Below are 24,904 nucleotides of genomic sequence, written 5' to 3' on the forward strand. Positions count from 1 at the left end.
GTGGTCGCTGACCTAAAAGATACAAACGAGTAATTTAGTACCACCTCTTTTCAAACAACATCCATCAGAAACCATTCAGGTGTGCCAAGATCTGGTTACAATCTATAAATAGAATGAAGAAAATCAAGGGTGTGCAAACCCATTAAGATTTGAGGAACATAATAAGCAGAATAACCTTCTTAATCTACTGTTGTTTTACATACAAGGCTTAATCGGATAGACAAATAAATGGAACAAAAGAACAAGGGACTGAAGCTACGGTTCTACATTATCCCACGTTTTTCTGTGCAGTTCAGACAGCAGGTACAAAGAAGAGTCACGACCCAAGGAAGGCGCACTGTTTTCTTGCGTGCTCTGGAATCAGCTTAACAAGCATTTCTGCAGGTACTCCCTTCAGTTCTAATCAATGCGAGATCATTAAAAAGAATTGCTAGTTAGGATTTAGACTGCTCAAAGACTAAAACCAAAGTGAACAGCGTACAGTGCAAAAAATAAACAGCGCTTATTACCATGAGCCTTAAAGTTGAACAAAGGGGGAAGGAAGCGTCCATTTGGCAAGCGGGTGTTAGGGTCACGCAACTCATCAAAGAAGGGATGAGCTAAGGCCTCCAACTGCATTGAAAACACATCACTTTACATTAAAACTTGAGACGGCATGACGTAACAAGCTAAAGCTCAAGTAGAAAGATTAGAATCGGATGCGGATCACAAAAAACTCTGCAAGGCATAGGTAGGATGCATGATAATTAAGGACAGACTCCAGCAACATACATTCCACATATGCAACAGAAGAAAGAAGTATCAAATGGACTCCACATGGGCTTGCCACACGCAACAAACAATGAATGAGCATCTCTTAGGATGGGGACAATAACACCCAAACAGCTTGGCATACGTACAACTATAGCAATTTTTGTTTTTTTGGGATAAACTGAGGCCTCTAGTGACTATAGATGAATGCAAAAACAGCCAGAAAGAGAACACTGATAATGGACCCCATCAGAAATACTCACAGCTGTACTTCGAAGGTTTGGAGAGTACTGAAGCAGCCTTGATACGAGATCCACAGCTTCCGGGGGCATCCGCTTGTGGAATATCTGATCATCAATGATGTACAAAAGGATATTAACATTTAATTTTCTTGGAAAGAAAATAAACCACAAATAATATCCCAAGTACCTTGTGCCACGGATGAGCTTTAATTTGGGGAAACTTAAACTCTGTGTAGTTAGGGTTCATGCACTTTATTTCCTCCCTCGTTGGGGTACCTAAAACCTGCATGAGAATTAAAAAAGTTATTATGAGAACAATTACCATTATCCGAACAGCTTAAACTTGAAAATATCAAGGCTCACAATCACCTTGATTATTTCAACAAGCTGGTCTACTCCACTTTCTCCAGGAAACAGGGGCTGCCAGAAATAGGTATTACTTAATTAGCGCATATATCAAAGCCTAAAGATGGAGGAAATTAAATCACTGAGGAATAATACTTACCTGTCCAAGCAGTAGTTCAGCTAGAACACAGCCAGCGGACCAGATGTCAATGGCTGTTGTATACTCGGTTGCACCAAATATAAGTTCAGGTGCTCGATAGTACCTAGAACAGATGTAAGATATGTTGGGTTCCCCTTTAACCTGTCATATGTACAACCCAGTCAGATTTGCAACATCACTAGCCACAGATAAAAGGAAAGTGTCTAGAAAATGTCTGGATGCAGAAAACAAACCAAGACTTTTGCACTCCCAAAGTCGCAGATTTTAAGCTGGTGCGTATGTGGATTGACCTGTGAGAATGTGGATAGACAATCAATTAATATGCATGCACAGTAAGAACCAAAGTACAGAACAGAGCAAATACCAGCATACCAACAAATTTTGAGGCTTTATGTCCCTGTGGCACACTCCAATAGTATTATGAATGTAAGCAAGAGCTCTACAAATCTGTACAAACGTATACAGTATTAGAGGAAAGAGCAAAAAATGACTGGGTCATATGTATTAATCTCTGATAAATCATAAGAATTATGAAATATTTAGAGCAACATGCAGAGTTTCCTCGAAACATGTAGTGTGTTTCATGTGAACAGTTTAGGAAAAAAGAATATGTTGTAAAGAATTAAAATGACAAAAAATACCTGGTAAAAATAAAGTTTAACGTATATATGGGGCATCCTCTGATTCATCTTACTATAGTGCTTGATCACCCTATGGGCAGTCTCGGGGACATACTCAAGTACGAGATTAAGATATAGCTCATCTTTTTCAGTTGTTGAAAAGAAACAATGTCTAAGAGACACAATGTTTGGGTGGTCTAGTAGACGCATGGTTTGCAACTCCCGGTTCTTGTACCTCTTGTCTTGAAGAACCTTTTTAATAGCAACAGTTTCACCAGTTTCTAAGCACTTGGCCTGGAGAAATAAAAAATCAAAATATCAATTCATTGACATAAAAAGAAACAAAACAATTCGAACAAAATTTGAAGTAACACAGCTGCAAACAGTTTATTGAGAATAAACACATAAGAAAAAAGTAAAATAAGAAATTACCTGGAAAACCAATCCGAAAGATCCATGGCCAACAACACGCTCAGCCATATAGCTTATTGTCTACAGTCATTGAAAGCAAAAGCATATCACCATCTATCTGAAACGCCTGAAACTACAAAATGCAGCTGCAGGAAAGAAAGAGAAGGCATTTCAAAAGCTTACCTGTTTTGGCTGGCCATTCTTTCCACCAATAGTTGTCACAATAATATGACCTGCCTCCGTTCCATTACCATTAACAACAGTTGCCTCCATTTCCTGTAAATAGGAAACGAAAATATATTCCAGATTTCAGAACCAAAAGGAGCTTGCGTAAAATGATCAAGTTTGAGTAAAAGCCATAAGAAGACGTCACATGGTTCACCTTGTCATCCCTAATTTTCATGTCATTCATCTCATTAGGCAAATTATCAACACCAACTGCATTTCCGCTGGGCTCTCTTAGACCAGAAGCAGGAACCACGCTTACGGAAGCCATGAGCTCAAACAAAAGGAACTGAGCAAACCGCCTTCTCGATTCCTCTTCTCAGCTCAATCAAACAAATCAATAACTTCCCTGCGAAAATACAACCGCGTATCATGCATTTGCCCAAAATGCAGTTTATGTTAAGTATTACGCGGAATATAACATTTTCATAGGCAAAATGAACATGTTATGAAATTTCATTATTCAATATACAGCCCGGTGTGTGGTTCTGCTCGCCTAATCCTCTATCGCACGCACTAGTGCCGTTAATTAAAGTAAATTAAAATAAAGAAGCAGGTCCTTGTATTAACTACATTTTTTAATTGGTGAATCTATCAACTGTAGTTTGAAGGATATTAAATAATTAAACAAGAGTCGGAACTCGGAAGCCAAAGAATCCAATCCGAATTTGTTTCCAAACAAATCCACACTTCAAAATAGTTAATAATTCAACATTGGATTAAGCAAGTCAATGAAATCAAATTATAATTCATACAAATTCAGCACAAGATCGAAAATTCAAAAACAAAAAAAAAATTGAAAAAAAGGAGAGATTTACCGATCGGCTGGGAAGCTGGCGGAGGTGAGGGAATCGCCGCGACGGAGACATGAGCCGGCGATTTGATGGCGATGTGAAATTCTGAAACTTTGATGTCAATCAATCACTCAATCCAATTATTGACAATTTTGTACGGGCTGAGAAAAATAATTAAGAAAAGCAAAGGTGAGATTTTGAGATTTGGAATTTGGAGAAAATACAAGATGAAGAAATGGATTTAGTCTGGTTTGGTTTGGTTCGGGGGGCACGTCAAAACTCAGAAGCACAAGAGAAGAGAATGCGTGCTTTCTTAATATTAATACTATTCAACCAATTAGTTATCAGTAATCAACTAATAATTTCTCTCTCTTTGCCTCGTTCTTCGTTCCTCAATCCTCTCTTTGTTTTCAACTTTCAACAGTCTCTTTCTCCTCCTTTTTTGACCGTTCAAACCCCTCCGGGGCCCCATTGCCCCCTTCCCTTTGAAATTTTTCTCTTTATTCACAATTATGGTGGCAGTTGGAGTTCTTCCCCCATATGACTTTCTTCATCTCTTTCTTAGGCCCAATTCTTATCCTCGCTTGCCTGCCTCAATACAACGAACTAGCCCAATTATATTGGCCCACATTAGATCAAGAAAGTTCCAGTTGAGAGTAGCAAAAGCTTTAACAACATCAAACTTAATGATGGCATTACCCCCAAACACTTGTTGTCTAACAAATTAACACTCTCAAAGGGCAACAAAATACAATCTGAAATATGGCTGCCCTTGGGAAAAGCATATTGATTCGGCAAAATAGTTCAAGCTGTCACACGAGCAAGTCTATCTGCGACAATCTTTGTAATGACTTTAAAAATAAAATTAGCCATAGCTACGGGGCAAAATTAGAAACTAGAATCTGCCTTTTGAACCTTAGGAATTAGAGCCACAAAACTTGAATTCATTTTAGAGAGAATATTACATGCCCAAAGAAACGTTGGACAACCAAAGAAACATTGGATAGAATCTTGTTTTCAGTAGTGCTTAAATGACTTTTTTATTTTATTTTTCCGAGTATAATGCATATTAACATTCTGCCTTATCGAAATACTAGGAAGTTCAACTTAATGCCTAAATATGTTTATCTATTAACTATTTTTTGTGGTCACTTAATAATACGGTATAGTAGTACTATGGTCACTTAGTACCACATTATTTCTAACACATTGTGTTTTTTTTTTTGTATCAAATTGGAGCAATGGTCCCTCAACTTTAATCAAATTGAAGCAATGATCCCTCAACTAAAAATCCATTACCATTGGTACTTCAACTCATCAAAATGTGGAGCTATGATCATTTTCGTCAACTTTATCAAAATTTTGTCAAAATGAGTTATGTTAGAAGGATCATTGCTATAATTGGGGTCTCTCAACTCATCAAAACTTGTAGCTATGATATTTTTCGTCAACTTCGTCAGAATTTTGTCAAAATGAATTATGTTGAAAGCATTATTGCTACAATTGGATTAAAGTTGTTGAACCATTTCTTTAGTTGGATTAAAATTGAGGGGTCAATGGTAATTAATTTTTAGTTAAGGGACCATAGTTGCACGTTTTGATGAGTTAAGGAACCATGGGTAATGATTTTTTAATTGAGTAACCATTACTCCAATTAAGTTAAAATTAAATAACCATTTCTACAATTTACTTTTACTTCAATTAATGGTTAAATAACAGGGTTAGTGTATCCGTAAGGGCCTAAACAAGTTGGCTTTTTTTTATCTCTCCGTACATTCTCGTTCATTTCTTCCTACACTCCTCTCTTTATCCACGATCCACCTTCATCTTTCCCATTCCTTCATATTCCTCCCTTCTCCCTACGAAGGAAAAAAAAAAAAAACTAGAACTAAAAAGTAAATTCATAGTTACCAAATGATCCCATAAATTTTCAATATTATACATAAAATATGTGGGAAAAAACGTAATGAGTTTAAGACGTTTTTCTTTAATTGCACCTTGAACTAATTAATGGTCAATAGCCGGTTTGATTTTTTTGTAATTAATTTTTGGTTTTAACTTTTTGTGCGGATGATAGAAGAGAAATACTTGGAAGTTAAGATGGATGCACATAGTGGAAAAAGAAGAAATGTTTCATTAAATAATCATTTCGTTTTCAGTTGTTTTTTTTAACTTAAATTTTATTTGGTAACTAGTTTCAATTTTCTTTGATTTTTCACTTTTTAATTTTTCAATTTTTTAAAAAGTGAAAACTAAAAATGAAATAGTTATCAAACAGCTCATAATAAGTGTTCAAAGGGTCACAAGAACATGGGAGTTTGGATTCATAATTAGAGTGTAACGCATTGTATACAAACTTCTGCTAACATGAGCGAGGGGTTGAAAACGAGATTTTTCTTCTTCGTGGCTTACCTCTTTATGTAGTAGTAACAAAAGTCAGCTAAGATGAATGTTTGAACCATCTCATAGAGGAAAACTGCCAAAATCCAAAAATACCCGCTCCCGACTAAAAATATGTATCTCCCTCTAGCCTCCACCCTCATATCAAGGTAATTTGTTCTTACATCTCTTTGGGATGTTATAAATTATGATGCATGAGTAAACTAACAACTAAAATTTGCTGCTTGGATACATTTTTAGATTTGTACATTTTATTCTTTCTTAATTCTGCCAGAAAGAATAAAATTTTACTTTGTAGTCCTTTTGATTTTGGTTTACTGTTGAATTTTGTCACTCTTATGCTCATGTTTCTGGTTTGATTTCTCTGATTTTTTTGGTTCTCCGTTTCGAAAAATTGAAGCGTCTGAGTTCGATTGAGAAACCCATTTGTTATATCATACACTTGCATTTTAAACATCTGTAAATTATTAATCTTTTCTGAGTTTTTGTGTTTTTTAAGTTTGGGTTGTTATGGAATGGATGCAAGAATATTCTGCTGTTATAATTTGTACTTGCTCTATACACATTGTGCAATGTATGGTGAATAATTGATCTTCCAATTTGTGCTGGAATTTTTGATCCGTTCAATTATATATCCCTTACTGAAATTTGGTCTAATAGACATAGACATAATGATGGCGGTAAACTAAATGATTACAACGGTTCTGTTCATCCATTCAAACACAAGTATACTTCTCTAATTATTACAGTTTGACAGCATTATCTTATTGCTTAGTTTGTGTTGTCCATTCCCTTATTTGCTTAGTTTGGATTACCTGGCACAAAAGATAGATTCATTTCTTTGGAGAACTTGCTGTTCTTTGCGAAGACATTTTCGGTAAGATTCCAACATTGATATGTAACTAGAAAGTTTGAAACAACAAGACATAGGTTTCTTTGGAGTCTTCTGCTTCGTTTTTGTCTATCTGAGAAGAGAAGGATCTAGATGTACATGTGTGGGTCATCTAGGAAAGGAAAGAGGTAGAATATACGCGTGTTGATTTAGCTGGGGTGGGAGGGAGACTAGACAAGTTGGCAAGTCTCCTTCATTCCACTCTCTCTCTCTCTCTCAAAATCTCAACACTGAAAGAGACGATTGTGGCATACAGAAGCCTCTCTTTGGCTACCTTCTTCACTATGTTAACTATGCCGTCCAACAACCACCATCAGTGGGCCAGGAGCTGGGAGGAGATGCTGCCTCTGCCGCCCCCTTCCAGCTCGGCGAGATCATCGAAGACGGATTGAACCAGCACGACAGCTCCCATTCTCCTGATTCGAATAAAATTCTTTAACTGGCTTTGATTGCAGGGTAAGTCTTCTCTCGATACTGATGCAGTCATCAAAGCAACATGTTTGGTACGTACTAAATTCGTGTACAGTAAATAAGCATCATTGTAGTGATAGATAACAAAGTAACCCAAGCTACAATTAATGGATTTCTCTCTCCCATCCCTAAACACTGCCATAGCTGGACTCCTTGCCATACTTGTATTTTCGTACCATTTCATACAAAAGTTTAGGGCCGCTACCAATGCCAGGGGTTCCAAACCACCAAAATTGGCAGGTGGGTTGCCTCTGCTAGGTCATCTCGATCTATTCGGAGGATCCCAGCCTCCCCATATAACCTTGGGAGCCTTGGTTGACAAATATGGACCAATCTTCACCATCAAAATTGGCATCCACGCAGCTCTGGTGGTAAATACTTTGGGAGGCTGCCAAGGATTGCTTCACCACCAATGACTCGATTGTTTCCTCCTGTCCTGCTACCCTAGGGGCTAAGCACTTGAGCTATAACTTTGCTATGTTCGGCTTTAGCCCCTACGGTCCATACTGGCGCGAAATACGCAAACTTACATCCCTCGAGCTACTCTCAAACCGAAGGCTCGAGTTACTCAAAAGCGTTGGAGTATGCGAAGTGGAGATGAGTTTAAAAGAGCTGTACAAGCGATGGACCGAAAGAAAAGATGGTGGATCTTCGTGTGATATTTTGGTGGAGATGAAAAAGTGGTTTGGGGATTTGACTCTAAATGTGGTTTTAAGGATGATTGCCGGAAAGAGAGGCTTAAATGTTGGCAAGAACTTGGCAAAAGGCCATGAGGGAGTTCTTTCATTTGGTGGGAATGTTTGTGATGGGAGATGCTATTCCTTGGCTTTGGTGGTTGGATATGGGCGGTCATCAGAAGGCTATGAAAAAAACTGCCAAAGCGTTGGACAGTATTGTTATGGGATGGTTGGAGGAGCACAAGCAGAGAAGAGCTAAGGGCCATGATCAGCAAGATTTCATGGGTGTGATGCTCAGAGTCCTTGATGGAGCACATGTTTCAGGCTTCGATACTGATACAGTCATCAAAGCAACATGTTTGGTACATACTAAATTTGTTTATAGTTAACTCTAAGATTGTCTCTTTTTAAAAGTTCAAACTAATTAAGTAAATTTTCTCGGTTGAACTCGGTTTAACTAACCAAGCCAATTATGATTCAATTATTTGTAGAGTTTGCTTGCTGGAGGGAGTGACTCAACCACGTTGACTCTGATATGGACACTCTCGCTACTTTTGAACAACCTTCACCCTTTGAAGAACTAGACAAGCATGTTGGTAAAGAAAGGCTAGTGAACGAATCAGATATCAGCAATCTTGTCTACCTGCAAGCAACTGTCAAAGAAGCAATGCGTTTAAGTCCTGCTGGACCACTCTCTGCCCCAAGGGAATTCACCGAGGACGGTACGGTCGGAGGCTACCATGTTCCGAAAGGCACGTGGCTGCTGGTGAACCTGTGGAAGATCCAAACCAATCCACGGGGTTGGGCCGAACCGATGGAGTTCAAGCCGGAGAGATTTCCCACCACCCATAATAGAGGTCAGCATTTTGAGCTCATGCCTTTTGGTAGTGGTAGAAGAGCATGCCCTGGTATAACTTTTGGCCTTCAAGTGACGCTTTTGACCCTGGCTGGTTTTCTACGTGCGTTTGAGAGCAACTCCACAACTAAAAACTTTGCGCCAGCATCCAGCTTATTTATCCACTTCAGTGAACAGTAATAGACCCAATAAACAGTAATAGGCCAAAGCATCCACCCCAAAAAAAAAATGTGCTAGCACCCAATCTAAAAATACGCTGGCACCCAGTCCATTTAAAATATTAAATAAATTTTTTATAAAATAATAAATAAAAAAAATAGTTTTAATTTCGGGTAAGATTTTTAACCAATCTCGTCACGTCACGTGTCATTATCCGAACGTACTATTTTTTGAATAGATTTCCGCTAAGATTTTCAACCAATCCCGACAACCCACGTGTCACTTCCTGTTTACAATAATTTAGGCAAGATTTCGATAAGATTTTTAACCAATCTTGTCACGCCACGTGTCATTATCCGAACGTACTATTTTGTAGATAGATTTCTGATAAGATTTTCAACCAATCCCGACACGCCATGTGTCACTTCCTATTTACAATAATTTAGCTAAGATTTTGATAAGATTTTCAACCAATCACGTAGTACCACGTGGCATTGTTCAGAACCTCATCTTTCTTTTTTTTTTGTCTATATAAACCCTACATCCCTACATCGGTTGATATGACCGGAAGCGTCGGACTTACGAACATGAAACTCACCCCTTTCGATGTCCTCGTCAAACCGCACTTGTCTCCCCAATCTTTATTGAATAAGTTACCCGTTTAGTACGTAAATCCTTATAGAGTTCGAGTAGTATATAGGTTCCACTTTTAGTCATTATCTTAATTATTATCTAAATGTATGTCTATCAGTCTATGTGAAAAAATTAAATTTTATATTCTAAGATCATATACAGTTTTTTGACTTTTAACATGCTGCATGTTTGCCTATTTCTGATATTCAAATTGGCCTAATGCCATCCAATTGTAGCTGCCCTTCTCTCATGCTGTTGGAGGCTAGTAAAAATGTCCACGTTTCGCTACGGGTTTTGGATTCGTAACCAAAATTTAACAGATTCATTTTTAAATAATTCATCAAGAGCGGATTTATAAGTATCAGCTATGTACATTTCATATGATGAGTTATTCATATGAATTTGAGAGTGATGGCTGTTTACTTGGTATCTAAGGTACAATAGTATTTGGTGGTGATGTGGTTAAAATGAGAGATTAAAAATTCAGTCATGATTCCTTGTTGCATAAGTAGAAAAGGAGGTGGTACAACACAATGTGTCGGTGATAAAGTAACTTGTATCAAAATCCAACTCAAAATTTACTATAGGTATCAATAATAACTTTATGCATAATTGAGACAAAGTTGAACCTGATTTAGAGAATTGACTGAAACACATGTCTCTATGTATTTTAACCTCTGCTCTTATCAACTAGCCTGATTGCTGCATTTGAACCGTTGATTCCGATCATAAAGAACTTAGGATTCTGCATTATTACCATCGCTGGTCTAAGAATATGCTCAAAAGGTTAAAAAAAAAAAAAAAAATCTTACCAAAATGAATATTAAATAAAGCTCAATGGTACAAAAAGTGGAAACTGATTTACTATATATATCTGCATTTTATTGTATTTGAATATACATTGGAGAATTTAGGAGTTAAACACGGTCATCAATCACTTTTAATTTAATGACTCCTTGTTAATATGAAGTCGTACCTAGGCATCCAATATTCATTCCACCATGTTATAAACAGGGTCACACTTACATGATGGATATGTAAAGTCTTGGCATGGTACCCTGTAAGGAATAACAAGTACATCACCCTGCGTAAATCGTCCTTCCCTAGAAAACACAACCTAGTTGAAATATTAATCTTAAACTGTAATTACAAATTTTTCAGAATTTATTAAAAACAAAACAACACTCTAAGAAGATATCACAGCAGCTCAACCAGAATATAAGTTGAAATAAAAGTGTGAGCAAAATTTAAAATAGGTGGCTGTTTTTCCACCTACTAACGTGCGTAATAGTTTTATACAATAGTACAGTAATTGAAGATTTGGAATTTGGAGAAAATACAAGATGAATGAAGTGGATTTGGTCTGATTTGGTTTGGTCAAGGACAGGAGAGGAGAGAGAGGAGATTGCCTGGTTTTTGGGGGGGGTGGGGGAAGGGGATCAAAAATCAAAGCGCAGGAGAAGAGAAGAGGAGAGCTCAAACATTTATGTGTGCTTTCTTAATATTAATACAAGCCTCCGGCAATTGGTTAGGCTATGTTTCATTTTAATTTTTTTTTATTTAATTCGCTAATTTATATTTTTATTAAAAATCATTCAAAAAAAAAAAAAAAGCAAAAACATGAAACTTAACCACCTACTAACGTGGGAGATTTTTTTTTCTTTTGTGAAGTTTTAAATTTATATTCATTGAAAATTAAAAAGCGATGAATTAATTAAACTTTTTTTGGTTCAATTGTAATTTTTGAAATTCTTAAAAGACAATATATGATATTTTGAATGTTCCATCGTGCTTACTTTATGTATATAGATTAATAATCAACCATTTAATTATCAGTAATCAACTAATAATCTCTCTCTTTGCCTCGTTCTTCGTTCCTCAATCCTCTCTTTGTTTTCGACTTTCAACAGTCTCTTTCTCCTCCTTTTTTGACCGTTCAAACCCCTCGTGGGGCCCCACTGTCCCCTGCCCCTTTGAAAATTTTCTCTTTATTCACAATTATGATGGCAGTTAGAGACTTGGCTGCTCTTCTTCCCCATATGAATTTCTTTAGGACAAGGATTTTCTGCTTTTCTGTTTTATGTGGTCACGATTAAACAATGTTAATATTTTATATTTTTTTATAAAGATAATAAGGTAAAAATGAATAATAATATAAAATATTGTCGTAACTTAACCGTGACCACACAAACAAAAAAGCACGAGAAAATATCGAAAATAAAAGGGCTGACAATCTTTGTCCCTTTCTTTATCTCTTTCTTAGGCCCAATTCTTATCCTCGCTTGCCTGCCTCGATAAAATGAACTAGCCTAGTCATTTTGGCCCACATTTGATTCCCATCCTTGACATCAAAACATATTCAATAAAAAAAATTACCCAAATAACAGAATTTCATTCCCGATTCAAACCATATTGACCCGTTTGATTGGTTTCGACTAAGAAAAAAAGTCAAACAATTTGAAAACCGAACTAAATCAAATTACTTTTGGTTCAATGTGAACAACTCTCGGATTAATGCTACTGGAAATATAGGTGCATGAGGAGTTCTTAGAGATAACATCGATGAATGGCTTGGCAGGTTCTCTGTCAACTTGAGCAAAGGGCAGGTGGTTGATGCTGAAATTTGGGACTATATTTCGGATTGAAACTTGTAGTTCACAAGCAAGATTATGTGTGGAGATGGATACTGGTCGAATGGTTAATTTAATTGATAATATGACTGATATCAGCTTGCATTCTCTTGCAACCATCATTGATTAATGTAGACTACTTATGACATGCATAGCTGAATGTGAGCTAGTACATGACTTCTGAGAGAATAATATGGTGGCAGATGGCGTTGCCAAGTGAAGTTATAATATGGATCTTGAGTACCATTATTTTAAGAATCCTTCTGATTGGATTGGATTTGAACTCAATTATTTGATGATATGATGGGACTCCCTAAACTTGAACTATCTGCGATAACTTTGAGCTGGTTTTTGGGATGATCCACCTCCTTATGTTTAAAAAAAAAAAAAGAAAAAAAAAAAAAAAAGCCTTATTTAAAGTCGAAATTTTCCAAATGCAAAGAGTCCTTCATTTAAAGGAGCAAAACAATTTTACCATGCACATTTCGTCTACATAAAATTTCAAGCCCAACTACAAACCTGGTTTAATATCGTAGGAAATAAGTTGAAAAGGTATGAGAAAGCATGCTCACAACAACAGACTTAATCAAAGTAACACAACCAACCATTGAGAAAAAATGACCTTGCCATTGAAACATTCGAGAACATATTTTATTTACAAAAGCTTGAAAATATTCCCTCTTAGGTTTGACTTTAAGTATAGGAACCCTCGAATAAATAAAAGAAAGCTCATCGGCAAATACACCAAGCCAGGATAAAATAAGAGCACGACGCATGGATGCAGATTCCCAACATAAAAACGGAACTTAGCCTTACTAATAAGTTGGCCATAATTTACACCATATTCTTCAGTATAATGCATAAGAGGTTTGCGCATGTCACCTCTGCAGAAAAACCATAACGTCATCTACATAGAGAATATGAGAAAGAGCAGTTACTCCATGAGGGGAAGAAATCAGTTTGAGCTTCCTTAAATTTACAGATCCACAAGGCCTCGACTAAGAACCTCTTCAGGAAGGCAAAAAATAAAAGGGGATAGAGGGTCCCCTTGGCGAACACCCACACTACATTAAAAAAAATAACCGGAGAACCATTGAATAAAATAGACAATAGAGCAGGAGTAAGGATTGCACGAATCCACTAAACAAACGTGACATGAAAACCAGAAGCTGTAAGCACTAGATCAAGAAATTTCTAGTTGAGAGTATCAAAAGTTTTAACAACATCAAACTTAATAATGATATTACCCCCAAACACTTATTGTCTAATAAATTAACACACTGAAGGGGCAACAAAATACAATCTGAAATATGCCTGCCATTGGGAAACGTATATTGATTCGGCAAAATAGTTCAACCTGTCACATGAGCAAGTCTATGTAACATCCCACATTATTTAGGGGAGTGGATCCTATAAGCCTTATATGTATATTTTCATATCTACCTAGCACGAAGTCTTTTGGAAGCTCATTGGCATCGGGTTCCATCAGAACTCCGAAGTTAAGTAAGAAAGGGGCCAGAGCATTCCTATGATGGGTGACCCATTAGTAAGTTTTACTCGCGTGAGTTCCTAAAAACAAAACCGTGGTAATAAATTTTTTAGTTGAGAGACCATAAATGCACGTTTTGATGAGTCAAGGGACTAATGATAATGTATTTTTAGTTGAGGAATTATTACTCCAATTGAGTTAAAGTTAAGAGATCATTGCTACAATTTACTCTTACTTCAATTATTAAATTAACAGGGTTAGTGTCGTCGTAAGGACCTAAACAAGAGGGCTTTTTTTAATCTCCCCCTACATTCTCGTTCATTTCTTCCTACCCTCCGCTCTTTATCCACGATCCACTTTCATCCTTCCCATTCCTTCATATTCCTCCCTTCTCTCTATGGAGGGAACCAAAAAAAAAAAAAAAAAAAAAAAAAAAAAAACTAGAACTAAAAAGTAAATTCATAGTTATCAAATGATCCCATAAAATTTCAATATTATACATAAAATATGTTTGGAAAAACGTAATGAGTTTAAAGACGTTTTTCTTCAATTGCACATTGAACTAATGAATGGTCAATAGCCCGTTTGATTTTTTCGGAATTAATTTTTGGTTTTTACTTATTGTGTGGTTGATAGAAGAGAAATACATGGAAGTTAAGAGGGATGAACATAGTGGATAGAGAAGAAATGTTACGCTAGATAACTATTTCGGTTTTAGTTTTTTTTTATTTTTTTTATTTTTTAAATTGAAATCTTGTTTGATAACTAGTTTCAGTTTTCTTTGATTTTTCACTTTTTAATTTTTCAGTTTTTAAAAAGAGTGAAAACTAAAAGCTAAAAATTAAAAACAAAATGGTTATCAAACAACTCATAATTTAAGTTGTTTTTCACTTTTAAGATATTATTTTCATTAATTTGTGCTTATTTATTCTCCTCTCTCCAATTCTCCTTATTCATCCCTTATTTCTCTTGTATACTTCTCTCATATCTTAAGCCAAGAAAAAATAAATTGTCAACTAAAATTGAAATAGTTATCAAACATATCTTAAATTGTGTTCAACCCAAATTAGAGAAACTAACAAACTATGAATGTGTTGCTTAATGCTTACATTAATCAAGTGATTGTTTGTAATTGAGGCAAACCAGCCATAAACCATAAAAATAAAGACATAATTGTAGTGAAAGTTTTAGGTTCTTGGTGGTCCACACACCATGAAGTTACTGGTTGTATCTAGAACCAATAACCCTAACATAGGAGGAGCATTAATTTGCGCTTGAGACATTAAAAAGTCAATCATCATCTTTCATATGTGATTAGTGTGGCTTGATCAGTCGGATTACCGAACCCACTTCCACTTTAGCATTTTAGCTAAGATTTAATAATTAATTTTATGGCATAAGTTAAGATAAATGGTGTGTCACCTAATCACACACATCTAGTACTAATAAAGGAAGATCATTGGCATTTGGGCGGAGCCACGTGTAAAACGTCAACTGATGTTCTTCTGAGAAAATTTTTAGTATGACCGTCACACAAGATGATACATCACGTATAGTTATATAAATGGTGAGATATATATGTTAAAAAGTTAATAACTTAAAAATAAAATTTTTTACTACTTACAGAAAAACACATGATGTATTACCCGTGTTTCCATCACAACTAAAAACTTCTCTGTTCTTCGCAACCCCAATAATTGGACACCTAGTGCTGGGCGTGATCCTAACCAGGATCAGAATAACGAGGTACAATAATTACAGCCACTGAATGCCAGAATCCAGAAACAATAAATTCTGGTGATTGCTATGCCACCTGGCAATCATGCATGCAAAGATCTTTAACTGCCAACGATTTTATTTGGGAAGAGTACTCGTATTTTAAAATTTTTATTTTACATTTATATTTTTTAAATATAAAAAATTAAAAATACATAATAAAATATTTAAAGTGTTAATAATAATTTATTTTTACTTTGCCGGGTCAATAATTGTGTACAAGGATCGACCGAAACAACAAGAACAGAAAACACGTTGGTGTCGGAGGTTGTATGGAAGAAGAGAATACTAAAGTGATTCTTATAAAAATAAATATCCTATAATATTAATATGAAAATTATTATTAAACAGTAAAATAATAAAAAATTTATATAAAAATCACATTTCGAAAGAATCTTTTTAGTATTTTTTATGGAAGAAAGTTTTGTTGAGACGAGACACTGGGCGTGTTTTGCATCACACCGTCCAAGTATCTCGACGCGGAACCTACCCATCGTTCGTACGCGTTTGGCGAGTTAGATGAAAACATTCGACGACAGCCTGCTAAATGTATGCCGTTTACTCTAACATTTCCGTCCCATCAAGCACCCGCAACGTCAGCACACATAGTATTGTAATGTGTGCACGCTGACATTTGCTTGTTCAAAGTTCCAACACGGCAATAGCAACTTATTTCCTAAATTACCCTCTGCTCAAGTATAAATTGCATGGAACATTATCGTCGCTCACTGTTCTAATTTAAAGATGTATTGTCTCCCCATGTAACAAGTATTAGTGGATCAAAACGTTACACTAAATAAAAAATTGGATGTAATTTATAACTGACGGGTTAATTAAATTGAGTTCAAATAATGAGATGGATATTGAAAAGATTGCAATTTTTTTTTTTGTTAGTTTGAACTGTTTTCAAAGACTGATCTAAATCTTTAGAGCTAAATTAGTTGTTTAGTATTTTTTATTTTTTTTCCTTCTTTCGTGTTAAAAAAAAAAAAAAAACTGCTTATTATCTGCATAGCATTGGGAAAACTGAAAAGTCAACTCGGCTAGCAACAGCTTATTCGTGCTGGAGTCCAGAGAGGGAATGAAGGGCATTTGAGTAATATCGAGGAAACATCCCAAAGGTCACGCGGTAACCGGTTTCGCCAAATCACCCGACCATATATATACCGGTTCAGCCACAACTCCCCCGATTTTTGCTGATTCAGCGAAAGAAAAGGAAAAACGAACCGAAAGTGCGAAAATATTTTCCAGAAACCGCGGGAAAAAAAAAAAAAAAAAGTTATCGGATTCTCTTCCTCCTCGTCTCCGTCGTCTCCGTCGTTGGTTGTCGAAGTTTTGTTCGAGTTTAACAACGTTGTGGGATCGTGATATTTTCTGGGGGTGTTTGTTTGCGTGGCATGATTTGATAGAAAATGGTGGCAGAAGCTAAGGTTGTGTGTCAGCAGAGCGTGCCGGTGCTGGATGTTCAGTACTTTACCAAAAATGTTCACGAAGTTGAAGATGTAGTTGCAGTTACCCAATCGATTTCGTCGCCCAAGAGTTTTGACCGGAATCTTTCTTCGGAACCGGTCTCCGCCGCCGCTCTCTTTAGCTCGCAAGCCGTCGTGAGTTTTCTGAACCTCAAGTTCCCTGCTTTTGGACTATTTAATCTTTTGGTTGTTAAACTCCATGTGGGTTTGTTTGTTTTTACTTTTTAGGTGATCATGCATCTGGGTTTTGAAATTTGATGATTTGGGATCTGACTTTTCGAAATTGGGTTTTTTGCTTACTGAGAAATTCTGCTATCACATATGAGAAATTAGGATTGTATTGTGTTCAACTGTTCTAAAAATCCCAACTAGAACTACCGTCCCGATTAATGCCTAGCTTTTTTAAAATTAAAGAAGAACGCTTTGACCTAGACCCCTAGATCGCCTAGGGACCCATCCAGACATGTTAGGAACCCGCTGGGCACCCATCTAGACACTCTAGGCATCCGTCTAGGTTGTGATTCATTTAGATGAAAAATAGATAACTTTTATTTTGTATTTTATTTTTCTTAATAAATTGTAAGAAACTTGTTGAATGCTTAAATGAACACACATTATAAGCTTATTTCCCATGTTTTTATTGTGTTCCAATACATCATAGTATATATGTCATTCTATTTGGTAGTTTATGATGAAATTATATATATTTTAAGTATAAATGATACTTATTTACACAAAATATAATAGATTTACTTAAATCTACCTAGCCGCCTAGGCGTTAGGCTCCAGCCCGTTGCCTGATTAGTGCCTAACGTGTTTTAGAATCTTTCATCAAAACATTGGTTGAGTTTTGATGTAGATGAAATTGTAGTCAATTTCTAGTCTAATAAGGCGGGACTTTTGGTAACCTTGATGTGATGATATTATCACTGCTTTAAGTATATTTGTGAGCATAGAACTATCAGATCGTTGTCAAACTTATCCGTTATGAATTGCCTAGTAAATTGAAAATATGACCTGTATAAAATTAAGTTTGCAAAAGCTCGGGAGGTTGTTGTGGTTTAGTACGTTCTCTTCATATATGTCGTATGCCTTGGAACTTCAGCAGGGTAAATTGTTGCTCATTAACAACTATGCTTGCAAGCAGGATTAGTAGTTTTTTTGTTTCAATTGAAATATTGGCGTTTAATTTCTCTGTCATTACTCCTTTTCAGGATGCTAAGCCTGTGGACAAAATTCCAGATTTGGTTCCTGCCTCGGCCGACCAGCAATTCTTCCCCAAGCTGCGTTCTGGTAGCTTTGCTGACATTGGACCCCGTAGATACATGGAAGATGAACATATTCTAATAGATGATCTATCTTCACACTTGGGACCACTCTTTAGTTTTGCTAAGCCAAATGCATTTTATGGGGTAATATATCGCCTTGGACTTGTAATTGCAATGGCCTTGAATTTGGTTGATTCTTTGTTTGGAGCTTACTGTGGTTGAAAATGTCATATAGGTATTTGATGGACATGGAGGACCTGAAGCAGCTGCTTATGTCCGGAAAAATGTGCTCAGACTCTTTTTTGAAGATGCCAATTTTCCCCGAACTTCTGACGTTGATGAAATTTTCTCAGAGAAGCTTGAGAACTCCCTCCGCAAGGCATTTCATGTGGTTGACCTTGCTTTGGCTGATGACTGCAGTGTAAGCAGTTCTTCGGGGACAACAGCATTAACTGCTATGATATTTGGAAGGTATACTTCTGCTTAAAATCTTTTTCCACTCTTTCCACTGAAAAAAAGGACCTGGTTTCCTTGTCGTAACTAGACTTCACTTCCAAAATTTACCATTGACTAGTATTTTCTTCTATCCACAAAATTATGTGGCAATGTTTTACCCTTTCGAAACTAGTAGGTCTTGTATGATTGGTCAACCTGTTGCGTTGATTTAAGCTATCCCGAGTGAGATTTATCTTAGTTGTTACAGACCTTGTTAGTGTTGGCATTTGTCTCTCTCTGTCTCTGTCCATGCTATATTTTTTAGTCTCTCATTGTAATTGACCTTCTCCAGGCTTTTAATGGTGGCCAATGCTGGGGACTGCCGAGCAGTACTCTGTCGGAAAGGAGAAGCCATTGATATGTCTCAAGACCACAGGCCAATATATCCCTCAGAAAGGAGGCGGATAGAAGAATTAGGTGGATATGTTGATGATGGGTATCTGAACGGTGTCTTATCAGTTACCCGAGCATTAGGCGACTGGGACATGAAGTTTCCTCGTGGATCTTCTTCACCCCTAATCGCCGAGCCCGAGTTCCGGCAGGTGGTTTTAACAGAGGATGACGAGTTTCTAATTATAGGGTGTGATGGGATTTGGGATGTGATGTCTAGTCAGCATGCTGTTAGCCTTGTTCGCCGCGGGCTGAGGCGTCATGACGACCCCGAGCAGTGTGCCAGGGACCTTGTCATGGAGGCTCTTCGCCTCAACACGTTTGATAACCTCACGGTGATCGTTGTATGCTTCTCCCCCCTTGAGCACCGGGATCTATCGCCACAGCGAGAACGGAGATTAAGGTGCTGCAGCCTCTCTGCTGAGGCCCTTTGTAGCTTGAGGGCCTTGTTGGACAGTAGTGCCAGTAGCTGATTGTACATGCAGTTTTTCAGTAAGGGTCTTCCTCGTAAGCGACCATACATTGTTTCGGCTGCTTCAGTCGCGAGATAAAAAAGCAGCTAGCAGTTTTGTAGGTGTTTGGATTACTCGTGTATACCTCGGTGAATTCAGGGTTGATGTACATACATAAGAAAGGGGGTGTGGATCGGATGGCGTAGTGTTGTAAAAAGATGCATGTTGTTGATACATTCTTTCTTTTAGTTAGTCCAGTGTGATTGTATTGTCCATCCGCTGTAGCCCTTTTCTAATCCGGTCATGTGTATTTATGTATATTAGTGGGATCTTCATTTTCATTTTTCTTTCTTTCTTTCTCGAGTGTGCTTTTTCCTTTTGGCACTTGGTTATCAACAAATAACGCACTAGTTATTCACAGCATTTGACAGACGCTTGTCTGGACCAGTCAGTAGTATTGGAAATTGACAGTCATGATTGAATTGGGAAATGCGACGAATCCCTGGTTGAATTTAGAAAATGCGAAGAATCCCTGATTGAATTGAGAAAATGCGACGAATCCCTGACGACGCTGTGTAAATTGATTGAGATCACAAAACATTCTCAATATTAGGAGTGGCGCAAGAACACTGTGTGTGTGCGTGTGCATGTGTGTGTGTGAGAGAGAGAGAGAGAGAGCAGTAGTATTTCATTGGTTACCAATTCAAGCAAAAAGTTGAGGTTATATGAATAATTTCTTCATTCTTTGCCTTTGGGAAGAAGTAACTTACAAGAGGGAAAAGCCAGCCTCAGAGAAGCTGGTCGTTGGACCCAAATGGTATAAATATCAAACAATGCTTCAGTGGGAAAATCACGCGGTAAGATGCAGTGGTTACTCGTTTAAAATATCAAACGGGTGAGTCTGTTTTGTAGGTTCTTGCAAATGTCGCAAACCTTTCCAAGCCACGTCCAAGTAAATTTTCAAGAAATGGTTGAAGCGCCTGGAGGATTCACATCAGAAATCAAAGTAATGATGGATTACTACACCCCCACCGTAAAGTAAACAACATTGCAATTGAAAAACATCTCTACATTTTTTGACTGACTTGGATCTGGATAGGGTCTCCGGACAGGAGAATGTATAATATCTTAAGCACAGAGTTAGAATACTTACTGATGCCACTGGAGACAGAATTGGCGGAACTTCATATGACACCGTTAGCTGCAATTGAAAATTGATAAGAGCAATATGAGCAATACAATGTGAAAAATGAGAAGCAAAAATGGCCGTTTCCTAGATATGGGAAGCCTGGAACAGGAAATCCTGTCAACAGGAATTATTTTGCATTTTACCAATCCAATCAAGATGCGTTTATGCTGTTCAATTGATGGCCAAGGAATGACGAAAAGTTGTAAAATAATCAAATTGACGACGACTGATCACCCCTCGCGAGGCACCAATTGGATGTCTTGATCATACCAAGTGAATAAAGATGTAGAACACTACGAAATAAGAATTGCTAAAAATTGAAGTTCAATATATGACAGAAACCTCACTTCTACGAAGCATGATGAAGGACCTTTTGGATAGAACCTAACAGCACCTCTGCAGATACAAAAAGTAAAACAGTTTATCAAGATTACAGTATCAATATAAAGCAAAGGAAAGCGTCTGCTTGATTTGCATACAACATACAATCACTAGTTAAACATTATATTTGTGCATGTTGTAGGTTTGTAACCTCAATGACATGAGCATCATTTTGTTTGTGATACACTACAGAGTGGCTTCCAGACAATTCAAAACAAGATATATTGAACATTTTTCACTGTTTTCTCAATTACTCATTTGCATCCTATGAAATGCAGCTTCCACTTAAGATGACAAAAGACTAACATCCCGTCCTTTAGTTGTGCTAGGGATTGAACCGCTAAGCTTCTAGTTTTCTATGTACCAACGCAGAAACCACATATATGACTAAAATTTTATGGGTAATTGTTTTTATTTGTTGAGTTATCATATTTTCCATGGTAAATCTTAAACAATGACTAACATATAAGCTCTAGGATGACAGTGTACAAGTACCGCTGTTAGACAAATCCCGGTAACTGTAAGTAAGTGCTTGAAATGCACTCTTGTCAAATGCTTCATTTAAAGTAAAGAGTTTGGGCAAAAACGCTACTAAAGTACACAGCTTCTGCTAAAATATCTCGTCTTCTGACCTGTTAGGAAGACCTTCTAGAGATCTCCAGTGGATTTTCTGATTTGGTGTAGGCTGCATGAATTGTAAGGACACATCATTGAACTCAGCTCTTACAGTAGATGAAGGAATTACGGAAGGAAAAACAGATTTTAAGTAAAACGTAAATCTTACCTGCATATTCCGAGCAAGCCATGAGAATTCAATATTACGACCAAAAGCTTTATACTTCAGTGACCATCGTGATAGGTCAGGCTGGTCTTCCAATATCTGTTTTTATATACCATATCAAATATCAATCTTTCAAAATGTGACGAAAACAAATCAAGTATCAATCTTTGAAAAATGAAAAAACTGAATCTTTAATCGGCCAACTTGAAATCATATCCGCTGCAACATTTTACTCTCGACTCTTGAGGAATCAGATCAGAGCAAATCAATTATTCCCTCACAATTAGCGAACTTTAACAACAAAATGTAGGCTGGGAAAGTATTGATACAAGTGATTATATCTCAATTCTCGAGTAGGCACTGACAAGAAAAATCAAATTTGCTTTGAATATCATCTAAAGAGTAGTAGGAGAGTAGTTTAGCACCTTCACGGTTGAAATAAAAGGCATCCAACGGGGAATCGCCTCACGATCAGAGTAACAATCATATGCAACGGAAATAGGCACATCAATTTCCATCTTTACTCTGCATTTGATCACATTGTCTAGTAATCAGTAGCAGTAAGTAAGGCTTTGATCACAAGCATGCTACACCTCACTCCAAGAACTAGTTCACATTCTTTATGGTTTTGCATTGTACTATAAAACTATTCCGAAAAAAAGATTAAGCATCGTAGGAATTCCCAAACATAAGAAACAGTTTCACTGTTTCATTACATATTGAATCAATAACTATTTGCTAATGGAGTAACGGGCTTGTAACTCAGTTGGTTAAGAGCACTTAACCCGAGCCCCGATCCACGATCCTAGGTTCGATTCCCCCCTCCCCACTATTGCTTGTACAAATAAAAAAACAAATAACAATTTGCTAATGTATAATCTGCCCAAGTAACCAAAACATAATTCCACATATTAATCCATGTTACCAATCGAACTACTTTCTGATAGCCATAATACTCAAATTGGGCAGCAAGAAAATAAATAAATAAATGAAAAATTTGGGAAGTTACGTGCAGTCCTGCCATTGCATAACGACGGGGGATGTACTTCTGAATCCAGTGAGGACGGAGCTCCGCCTGAAAGACCCACATGGGATCTTGGAGGAGAAGTCGCCGAGAGAAGACGGCGGCGGTGGTCTGAGAGAAGAGCTTCTCCAAATGGGTATGTGGGTGAGACTGCCGGGACAGTTGGGGCCGGAAATGTAGACTGATGCTACAGCAGTTGCAGAAGCACAAGACATGGTCAAACAAACAAAAGAATTAACGTTTTTTTGGTAGAAAAATTATAAAAGCAGAAAACACGGCGAAACCGAAAACCAACTAACGAGTTACTCGAGTCAACTCAGAAGACTGAAGACCACAAAATCATGATGACAGAGCCACCTCACCTGTCCGAGTTGTCCACCTCTCTTCTCTCAGGTGGTTGTTGCCACGGGACTCCAATTAGATGTGGGCCTGATTCAATCCAGCGAAAGGCCCGGGTCGAACACTTTGCTGCAACCCAACAGCATCTAAGGCCCCTTAGCCAGTGGTAATTTTTGCGTTGATAAGTTGATGGTACAAATTAAACAAATTATTCACTTTCGAGCAGTTCCATAACTATTTCGTTTTTAATTTTAAAATTTCTTTTCACTTTTTTTATATATATTTTTATTTTTATAACTATAAACTGAAACTTTGATGATAACTACTTTATTATTCATTAAAATTGTTATCAAACGAACCCCTAATAAGTGAATGTTTTCTTTTTTTGTATTCAAACGCTGATCTTGGTTGTTTCAAGTAAATCTACGATTAACAATATTGATTGAGCACAATTGCCTCTGATTCAACGAATTCTCGGTTTCTTTTTCTACTTTCAATATCCCTATGATTTCTTCTACAACATTTTTTTGACTAAATACTTTGTTTTTTTTTTACTTTTAGCTGTGGTGTTTTGACTTGACTCGACATCATATAATTCAATTAGAGTTGTATATGGATTCATATGGGTTGTTTATTTGCAACCCGCATATTTACATCAACCTCGCGTATTCCATGTTCATCCTTAAAAAGTAAGAAGTAGAGGAAGACACATCGCTCGAAAGAAGCCGAGGAAAGTCAAATAAAAAAAAATTCCTCCCATTTTCTATTCAATTTTCAAATCAATAGCCTACATAATTCCTCATTTTTCCATACAAAGACAACCTCTCTCACAGTCGCATATATCATTTCCCAAAGGATATGCCATTTATTTAAGACCCCCAAGGATGTATTGTGTTTGACAATAAAACTGATCAAAGGCTTCTCAACGATAAACGACAATGATAGTGTGGTCAATCATACAATTGTTAATTGTTGTCGGAATATCTACTAAACGAAAATTTGCTCCATCTTCTATTCAATCTTTATGTGGGTTTTAGAAATAAGTTTCTTTTAAAAATCTTATGGAGACTATATAGTCATTTCATATTTATGTACAGAAAATTGTTATTAGCATTAAAAAATTCTTATTTTGTACTTCAAACTATTTTTATTTAAAAAAAAAAATACTCTTATGAGGAGCGCAAAATGAAAATTTTAAAGTGAAGTTTATAAGAAGTGAATGACAATAGTGTATTCTTGTAAATCTTGTTTTGAATTATTTAATTTAAAATGAGCTTAAAAATTTGAACTTTAAGCTTAAGGTAAACTTTATGATGATAGATGAATAAATGTTTGTATCATATATGATCAACCTCAAAGTTACCGAGTATCGGCCACCTGTAAAGCACCATGAACCTGTTGAAGCATTTTCGCTGGGGCACCCTTACCAAAATCGCACAAAACTAACCCCAAACAGGTGGGAGGCCACGACATGTGGTAGTCACTTACTAGTTATCCCTTAACCAATAGGAGATTTCCCTCCAACTTGAAAATCAATCACGACACGACAAGTGACAATATAATATTAACCCTAGTCAATCCCACAT

The 24,904-nt window shown here is 36.8% G+C and overlaps 3 protein-coding genes and 1 pseudogene across 4 annotated transcripts; 2 read left to right on the forward strand and 2 right to left on the reverse strand.

The window, feature by feature from the left end:
* Positions 1-30: 30 nt before the first annotated feature.
* Positions 31-3,836, reverse strand: LOC103953102 (glycogen synthase kinase-3 homolog MsK-3). The gene is made up of 13 exons (XM_009364824.3): positions 3,572-3,836; positions 2,911-3,102; positions 2,712-2,804; positions 2,550-2,609; positions 2,139-2,411; positions 1,870-1,944; positions 1,731-1,787; positions 1,498-1,638; positions 1,362-1,412; positions 1,180-1,275; positions 1,014-1,097; positions 510-612; positions 31-399 (listed from the first exon to the last, which is right to left on the reverse strand). Exons 2-13 carry the CDS (start codon positions 3,022-3,024, stop codon positions 317-319), a joined length of 1,230 nt encoding a protein of 409 aa, XP_009363099.1. The 5' UTR covers positions 3,025-3,102; positions 3,572-3,836; the 3' UTR covers positions 31-316.
* A 3,581-nt stretch (positions 3,837-7,417) lies between these two features.
* Positions 7,418-9,721, forward strand: LOC108867644 (annotated as a pseudogene).
* Positions 9,722-16,759: 7,038 nt separating this feature from the next.
* LOC103953103 (probable protein phosphatase 2C 2) lies at positions 16,760-19,959 on the forward strand. The gene is made up of 4 exons (XM_009364826.3): positions 16,760-17,134; positions 18,214-18,411; positions 18,503-18,738; positions 19,055-19,959. The coding sequence occupies exons 1-4, from the start codon at positions 16,943-16,945 to the stop codon at positions 19,623-19,625; spliced, it is 1,197 nt and encodes a 398-aa protein (XP_009363101.2). The 5' UTR covers positions 16,760-16,942; the 3' UTR covers positions 19,626-19,959.
* Positions 19,960-20,269: 310 nt separating this feature from the next.
* LOC103953104 lies at positions 20,270-23,303 on the reverse strand. Of its 2 annotated transcripts, none has more exons than XM_009364827.3 (7): positions 22,965-23,299; positions 22,381-22,480; positions 21,959-22,054; positions 21,807-21,859; positions 21,141-21,189; positions 20,758-20,805; positions 20,270-20,584 (listed from the first exon to the last, which is right to left on the reverse strand). In XM_009364827.3, exons 1-7 carry the CDS (start codon positions 23,192-23,194, stop codon positions 20,492-20,494), a joined length of 669 nt encoding a protein of 222 aa, XP_009363102.2. In that variant the 5' UTR covers positions 23,195-23,299; the 3' UTR covers positions 20,270-20,491. The 2 variants fall into 2 exon arrangements, with proteins under 2 accessions (XP_009363102.2, XP_048422398.1); XM_048566441.1 differs by having other exon boundaries at positions 20,547-20,584; positions 21,136-21,189; positions 22,965-23,303.
* Between the last annotated feature and the right edge of the window lie 1,601 nt (positions 23,304-24,904).

This window comes from the organism of the source record quoted next, unplaced genomic scaffold, assembly GCF_019419815.1.
Source record: "Pyrus x bretschneideri cultivar Hongxiangsu unplaced genomic scaffold, Pyrus_bretschneideri_v1 Contig41, whole genome shotgun sequence".
NCBI classification, from domain to species: Eukaryota; Viridiplantae; Streptophyta; class Magnoliopsida; order Rosales; family Rosaceae; genus Pyrus; species Pyrus x bretschneideri.

Bases quoted from the DNA above. Each gene is read 5' to 3' on its own strand.
- LOC103953102 (XM_009364824.3), bottom strand. From the start codon at position 3,024: ATGGCTTCCGTAAGCGTGGTTCCTGCTTCTGGTCTAAGAGAGCCCAGC. The intron at 1,639-1,730 runs GTTTGTTTTCTG...TACATATGACAG, and splicing joins TTGGGAGTGCAAAAGTCTTG to GTTAAAGGGGAACCCAACAT. The intron at 1,276-1,361 runs GTGATTGTGAGC...ATTCTCATGCAG, and splicing joins AGCTTGTTGAAATAATCAAG to GTTTTAGGTACCCCAACGAG.
- LOC103953104 (XM_009364827.3), bottom strand. From the start codon at position 23,194: ATGTCTTGTGCTTCTGCAACTGCTGTAGCATCAGTCTACATTTCCGGC. The intron at 21,860-21,958 runs GTAAGATTTACG...CAATTCATGCAG, and splicing joins GGCTTGCTCGGAATATGCAG to CCTACACCAAATCAGAAAAT. The intron at 20,585-20,757 runs GTAAGTATTCTA...TGAATCCTCCAG, and splicing joins TTCTGTCTCCAGTGGCATCA to GCGCTTCAACCATTTCTTGA.
- LOC103953103 (XM_009364826.3), top strand. From the start codon at position 16,943: ATGGTGGCAGAAGCTAAGGTTGTGTGTCAGCAGAGCGTGCCGGTGCTG. The intron at 18,412-18,502 runs GTAATATATCGC...AATGTCATATAG, and splicing joins AGCCAAATGCATTTTATGGG to GTATTTGATGGACATGGAGG. The intron at 18,739-19,054 runs GTATACTTCTGC...GACCTTCTCCAG, and splicing joins ACTGCTATGATATTTGGAAG to GCTTTTAATGGTGGCCAATG.